The sequence below is a fragment of the Priapulus caudatus genome, unplaced genomic scaffold (assembly GCF_000485595.1).
Source record: "Priapulus caudatus unplaced genomic scaffold, Priapulus_caudatus-5.0.1 Scaffold89, whole genome shotgun sequence".
Classification (NCBI taxonomy): domain Eukaryota; kingdom Metazoa; phylum Priapulida; class Priapulimorpha; order Priapulimorphida; family Priapulidae; genus Priapulus; species Priapulus caudatus.
Window position 1 is genome coordinate 227,587 of NW_014577150.1, and position 7,531 is coordinate 235,117.

The 7,531-nt window shown below is 40.5% G+C and overlaps 1 protein-coding gene across 2 annotated transcripts in view; it reads left to right on the top strand.

Annotated features, from left to right (window-relative positions):
* Positions 1–570: 570 nt before the first annotated feature.
* The window catches only part of LOC106804828, a 40,227-nt gene continuing 33,266 nt past the window's right edge, over positions 571–7,531 (top strand). The window contains exon 1 of one of the 2 annotated variants that reach the window (XM_014806178.1): positions 571–745. In XM_014806178.1, coding sequence (XP_014661664.1) covers positions 691–745 — 55 coding nt within the window. In that variant the 5' untranslated portion in view covers positions 571–690. The remainder of the gene's footprint in view (positions 746–7,531) is intronic. The other variant, XM_014806177.1, reaches the window with a different exon arrangement.

Sequence of the window (7,531 nt, forward strand, 5' to 3'; positions counted from 1 at the left end):
TTTTTATGTTAATGTAAATCCTTCTGTTATATACTATAAAGACTGAGATTGTGTAATGTTTTTTTGCTGAGTAGATTATCATAATAGCGGGCTTTTCGCCATTTTTTACAAGATCAGTTTTTATTTGGGCGTAACATATATACGCATGCATTATAAATCGTTGAATACACATAATCCAATATGCAAATGGTTGTGCCATATAAATCACCTCAATCTTGAACGGCTGATTTGTGTTATTATGTTGGATACAATGTCAAAACTCAAAAGGCCGCTACCTTGAATAAGAAGATGGGAACAAGTATGAAACGTGATGCACGCTAAAAACATTCTACGGATGTGATATAGGCCTACGGACATCAGTTGCCACCACTGCTATATGTGCGCATGCGTGTGTACGTTGTTACATTGCCTCTTCTTCGTTACAATCATAGAAATATATAGAGACAAGATACAATGTCACACATATAGTATAAGAGAGACATATAGAGTCTACGCATAATATATATCATCGACGCGCCGGCACACAAACCTGGTCAAACTCCACGACAGATGGCGCTCTCAAATGCCCTGAGTTGCCACCAGTTGCCACTCCCCATTCCTCAGTACCTCAGCTCAGTACCAAACACATGATCGTACAAAGACATTTTTATTTCACCCGTAAAGTCGTGTTACAGATTTTCTGAATTGAAGATGACGCCCGTATATTTTGTCGCGCTTTTAGCATTTAGCCTGCACACAACTACCGGTAAGTAATAACGGTTAGATAATAGGCAATGTAAATAATCCGAGTAAAGTAAACCTAGTTTACCGCGTGTCCGTGTAGCCCTCTGTTTACAACGCCTACGGCGTTTGCCGGAGCGAAGCCTGAGGACTAAAATAGCCACAGCCACAGCCACAGCCACAGGTGTAGAGCTAAAGTAAACGCTAAACTAAGGGATTCGCGCAGCTGTTTATTATTATATTAATATTATTTTCAGCGTATCCGGTTAGTTGTACAATTGTTGTTATTGACATTGTTGGTCTTAGTGTTAGCCTACTGTGTGTTGTATAATACAATTTACAAAACAATTGTTTGTAATTGTAGTTTTTATTGGAATCTGCGGTGTTGATCAACCAGTTTGGCCAACCTTGGCTCTCTTTTATATACCCTGCCTTATCGTTTAGTAATTCCACATAAATGACGTTCAAATAGTTTCCTACACCACAATCGTAATGCACACCCTGTCGCCGTGTACAATCCTACAAATCAAGGCACTTGGAACGTCTCAATACAAAAAATGATGGTAAATAAACAAGAAATGTATTTACTCCCAAAGTCTTAATGTTTCTCTACTCTTTTTCGCCTATTATATTGCCGATAACTTGCTGTAAATGCCGTTCAAATGCTCCTCTGGCTCTGCAACCAACAAGTACACCGCACGCACGCCACTGTGCACAAACGACAAGAATAATAGCGCAGGTAGGAAATTGTGATCGCAAAATTTGCTGGATGCTCGCTTGATTCCCCACGATTACACAACAAATACTCGACCAATCTACTCCATCTTTGTTTCTATTTGAAGGCTAGTTTTCACTTGTTCGAATTATAACTTGTCCTTTGTTATTACCTACTCTAAATCCTGCAGGAAATATTCTCTCTGCGTTTTGGTGAATGGGACGAGATGGCTGTTTATACATGAGTAATGCGGCGCAGTGCATGCCGGGATGAGCTGCTGCCTGCCTCCTATCTCCATTTTGAGGCCCGCTAAGCCAAGCATAATGCGCGTGGGCATGACGTCACACACACAGCTACGTTTATTGGTTAAAGCAATCGAGTAGCGTGGTTAAGGATTTTCGGATGATTTTTCCTATTTACAAAAATTTTGAGAGAACATTTCCTGTAGGATTTCACAAGATCTCTTTGGCTGGATCGAGTAGGTAATAACAAAGGACAGAGTTATAATTCAAACAAGTGAACACTAGCCTTCAAATAGAAAACACAGATGGAGTAGATTTGTTGAGTATTTGTTCTGTAATCGTGTGGAATCAACCGAGCGTCGAGCGAATTTTGCGATCACGCTTTCCTACCTGATCTATTATTATTGTTGTTTGTGCACAGTGGCGTGCTTGCGCTGTACTTGTTGGTTGCAGAGCCAGAGGAGCATTTGAACGGCATTTACAGCAAGTTATCGGCAATAATAGGCGAAATAAAGTAGAGAAACATTAACTTTAAAACTTTGGTAGTAAATACATTTCTTGTTTATTGACCTTTTTTTTATTGAGACGTTCCAAGTGCCTGTGCTACAAATGATGGCGTTTCACGAATGATTGGTTCTCACACAAAGTAGTTCGTATGAAAGATATACTCGCAAAACACTTTTTGTGATATTGCACAGTGCAGAATGCATAACGGTAAGAATCTGTGTTGTAGTGGAGTATTTAAACGACATTTTTATGGACATATTTAATTAGATGATAAGGAGATAAAAAAAACTTGTGTTTAATTATGTACTATTGTTTCATTATTGAAATGGCTCAGGTGCCTGTGTTCTTATCTAATATTAATAACAGTTTACACACTTGGATATTACAAGTTTCAGTACGCAGTGGCTCGTACTCCGGTAACCGGAGCAGGAGTTCTTTTGGTTTGAACTCCGGCCATTCCAGAATGCATTGCAACGTAATCATACAGAAAATGGCAGCAGATTTTGACATAAATAAGTGTTTGATGGAATATCAAAATGCAGGGTTCTCCCTACGTTGCGCAAATCGGGCGCGCCCGCCCCGTTTGGGAAAACTCCCCCCACGTTTCAATCGTTGCGCCCCGTTTAAATTACCTCCGCCCCGATTAAATTCCACCACAATAAAAGTTTGACAGCACGGGAATCGATCGGCAAGAATTCCCATTCGAGCACGGGAATCGATCGGCAAGAATTCCCATTCGACCAGGCCCACGGACGCGTGTCGGTACCACTAATGAGTAAACGTACTAAACTGCGCATGCACTGCAGACCACACACAAGTACAAACAGTCACCCTGTCCCAAACCCTAACACGAACTGTACCGACTCGGCTGTCTTATATACAAGAACCCAAAATACCGTCTATGGTGTGGTGGCGATTTTACGCATTATGGTAAAAAAACCACGCCCCCGGACCCCCCTAGTTTCTCCTTCCCCCTCCCCCTATCAGTTTTGTATCAGAAAATGGGTTATACTTGGCATTATCCGGACTTGCCGTTTTCTCAGTTATCAGGAAACGTGGCCTGATGCTATTTGTGGCATACAGATGGGTGGAAGCACACAGCTATATTACAATTACATACATAATTTGTTGTAAATTTTTACATACTCCAGCTTCTATTGCATAATTAGGTCAGGTAATCGTAGCGAAGAAATATCTAGGTACAAGTAGTGACATTTAATTGAAAGATTCGTTTCATAATAAATTACATCAGGAGTCTATCAATATAGATATAGACTAGTCTAATTAGAATTAGAATATTGATAGACTCCTGATTACATCCACAAAAATGTGGCAAAACATTCTCACCTACTATGTGCTGCTTATTACACCAACTTGAAAATGAGTAAAGAAAATGCTGTTACAGTATATTAGCATACAAAATAGCAATTAACACAGCCACATTCTTGGAAGTCATGGTATTTGATTTTGCAATGGTGCCATATATGCTAGTGCGTCTAGTTCTGACAAAAGTGTATCTGATTCTGTGATATTCTAAGACATGCTAGCCTTACTATAGTCACTTGATGTCACGAAAACAATACCAGTAAGTATCACAATGCTCTGGAAAATATGAGAACAGCCGAGAAACATATTCCAAAACTTTTCTTTGAGTGTGTGTGTGTGTGTATGTGGTGGTGGGGTCGTCGATTAATGGGATTTTGATTGGTGTGACTGTGTTTTGTTGGAGTATGTGCTGATTCTACATGCATTAATTACAGCTTCTTGACCAGAGGTTTAAGCGAAGCTGTGTCGGTGGCGACCCTAACATATGAACTGTGTTGGGATGTGTCTGAATTTTTTTAGTCAGTTGTAGAAATGGGTAGTAGTTATATGGTTAACACTTTTGTTTTGAGGTATCCACTAAAATTTGGCTTACTTCATGAATTCTGATAATGAAAAATAAAAAGGAGATTTTTTGAATTTATAATCATGGTAGACGAAAGCGGTCGTTGTTGCGTGCCATCGCTTGCCAGAATTTCCCACCAAACAAGGTTGGAAAATGGGTCGTTTTCAACTTGTTTTTATTCACAGTAAGTACTTAGTATTTTTAACTATTGACACTTGACCTAAAGTGATTACGTCACCGTAAATAGTAAAACTAAAAAAAATATTTCCACTTTTTCACAAAATGTAAGTAATACTGTTCACTTTTTATGGTTAAATTGCTGCATTATATTTCCTATTTTCCTATATTGTTCATTGTAAACATACACTCGTGACTCATACATAGCCCATAGCAAGCAATTAATATCAGGATAATAACATCAAATCGACCAGAGAGACATGATACAAGATTGTGTGGCACAGCTTTGCTGTTGATCCTGAGCGCTGCGCGCGGATGAGACGCGCAGTTCCGCGGGATATGCGCATGCGACCGCGGGGATGTTCAAGTATGAAGCGCTGTCCGCAGTGGAGATGTGCGCCAAATTCGAGGCGGACAGCGGTCAGAGGATGGTCTGTAGTTTTAGAAGATAACAATGAAGACTTTGTTCTAAATAAGAACTATCGGCGGCTAAATAAGAGCAATATATACACCTTTGCATTTCTTGACTAGTCAGTCAAAGGGCTTGTTGGGGGTCCATTATGCAGAGCTTCCAATTGAAATGGCCCATGAAATTGTCAAGTCGAATTGTGTTTTTCGGAACTCCAAAGAAAATGTCTCCCTCTTACATGCACCCCCCTCCCTGATCAATCACGCATTCAAGCGTAAACAATAACACTAACAGAGATGAAATTGTGTTGAGTTTGTGGCTCTTGACGCACGTGCATTGACGTACAAGACCGTTGAAAGCACAGGCACTTGGAACGCCTCAATAAAAATAAATATTCACAGAATTTTTCACAATGATCAACCGCCTGTGTGCAAAATAGGTGAACGTATGTGAAACATATACGGTTAGTACTTACTGTGACATATCGGTGACTAACTGACACCACTAAATTGGTAAAATGTCCCATGCACCTTAAGAAATTCGGAGAAATTACGGAGAAATTACGAGGTTATCATCGCAGAACTCCCCAACACTGCCCATCCTCATGTCACAAAGCTATATGTAAACAAACACGCGTGTTGCCAGGTTCCTGCCTCCGATATCCATTTCGAGGCCCGCTAAGCCAAGCATAAAGCGCGCGGGCAAGACGTCACACACACCGCTACGTTCGTTTGCTAAAACAATCGAGTAGCGCGGCTAGGGATTTTCGGAATTATTTAATTTGAAGAAAAACTTAAATGTTCAATAAATGACGCACTCGTTCACTTCCGACAGTGAGTGAAAATGCCGAAAATTTTTCACTTTGATGCGAAATGCATCGGCCAGGCATTTCATTATTTACGAAAAGTAAACAGGCTGGCGAAAGACAGTAGGTACAGGAACTGGTCACATCGGTGACGCCCCATTCATGTCCATCACTGAAGAAGGCGGGGCTTATTCTGATTACGGAGATGCGAAAATGCAACAGAAGGACGTAGCGCAGTGCGCTAAACAGCGTGTTATTTCGTATTTGTGGCAAACTCTATCGTAGGAAACCGTTCTAACATAGCAGAATGCCCTAGTTCCTGCGATCGGCGATTTGGTGGTCCAATGGCAATGGGTCCCCATCTTTAAAAATATCAAAGTGGTGCGGCGTAGGCTGTAATTGGAAGACACAAAGTGTCAATCCTCGGCGCGCCTTGGCATCATGGCCGCATTACGTCCAGGTTTTTTTTGGATTTTTAACTAGTTGAGAAACAATCTTATCAAGTAAGAATTTGTCGATACATTTAGTCCCGTTAGTACTTACTTTTAATTAAAAAAAATGGCAACAAAATGTTTACAAATATCACCATAGAAAATTCGTGACGTAGTCAATTTAATCTCTCTAGCTGTTAAAATACCATCATTTCGACAATGTAGTGACTTTATTGTTTGTTGTTTTGCTTATTCGCGCTTTAATATCAGGCGGACAGCATGTAGTCTGAGACTGGTATGCTGTAGCTCCAGGCTGTCTGTATCAAATGACATGTGTACATAGCCGTTAGTTTCACAAACCGGTTGGTATATAGGTTGGTATGTTGGTAGGTATATACTATATAGGTGCTGCAGAACAATTGACTGGTGCCGTCCTCAATTTGCTGTCAATTCTGCCTCATTTTAGGGCTCCGTTGACCAAAAGTTTTTGCCCCTGTACTATGTCTCTATACTGATTCTTGCATTTTCTACATTAGAGGCCACAATTAAAAAAAATCTTTGTTTGCCCTCACCCGACCCAGGCTGAAAAATTTGGGTAGGTAGGTAGGCTTCATTTTTTTTACAAATTCAGAATGGTGTCTACATGGCACATGCTCGGGTGTGCTTGTGTGGAGATAGATATACCTTTCATGTTGAATGTTTGTTTTGCTTGGTACATATAATGTATTGCCTACAGATTTATATAATGTACACAGTGATACAGTTTGTAAAAAAAAAAAAAAAATGTGAAAGATCAATGATGTTTTTTGAATCTGCCCCTTTTTGGCGGGTCGGTCGGGTGAGGGCAAACAAACAATATTTTTATTATGGCCTTAGATCTTGTAAACGCAATATTTCTCACAGCAGTGGCATCTTTGAGTTTCACACAGATTCTATTGTATGTGCACCAAGCACATGTGTGGTATCTCTACTTGCATAGATCTTTAGTACCGGGTATTTTCATTGCTCTGTGCCACTCAAGCAATGTGTGGCTGCCAAGTGTTATGGGCATTCATGTATATGTTATGTTTCCAGTCGTCTGCCACTTAAAACCTGATTGCCGTAGCTGGCCAGCTTACTTCCAGTTACCAGCAAGTTTGTCTCATACATTCTTGTCACCAGTAACCGTTTGATTCTAGCATGGTGATGTCACAATGATGGTGACACACTAGGGTAAAATTAGGCCAATGGTTGCAGTTACTGCAAGGGCTTTTGTTCATGATGACATTTTTGTTCTTGAAGAATTTCTCATGTAAGAGCTCACTCAGCTCATACATAGTAAATTATACATTCTGTATAGCCATGCTCACAGCTGAAATTGCTACGTGCTTAATCGTAGTGCAAATTAAACTAGGTGCGCCGTGGTGAACATTGTCTAATTAAATGGAGGCAAAGTTGATCAAATTACTTTTGGTTGATGTATCCCTAGATTAATTTGCTTAACGATCACACTGCAACCAGGCGCGCAAATCCATTTAGAAATGGGGGGGCGACACCAGTAGCGAACACGCGAAGGGGGGGTCTGGGGGGCTCTCCCCCATAAAATTTTTGAAATTAGACCCCCTCAGATGCGTTTTCTGCACCAGCAAGGGGGGGTC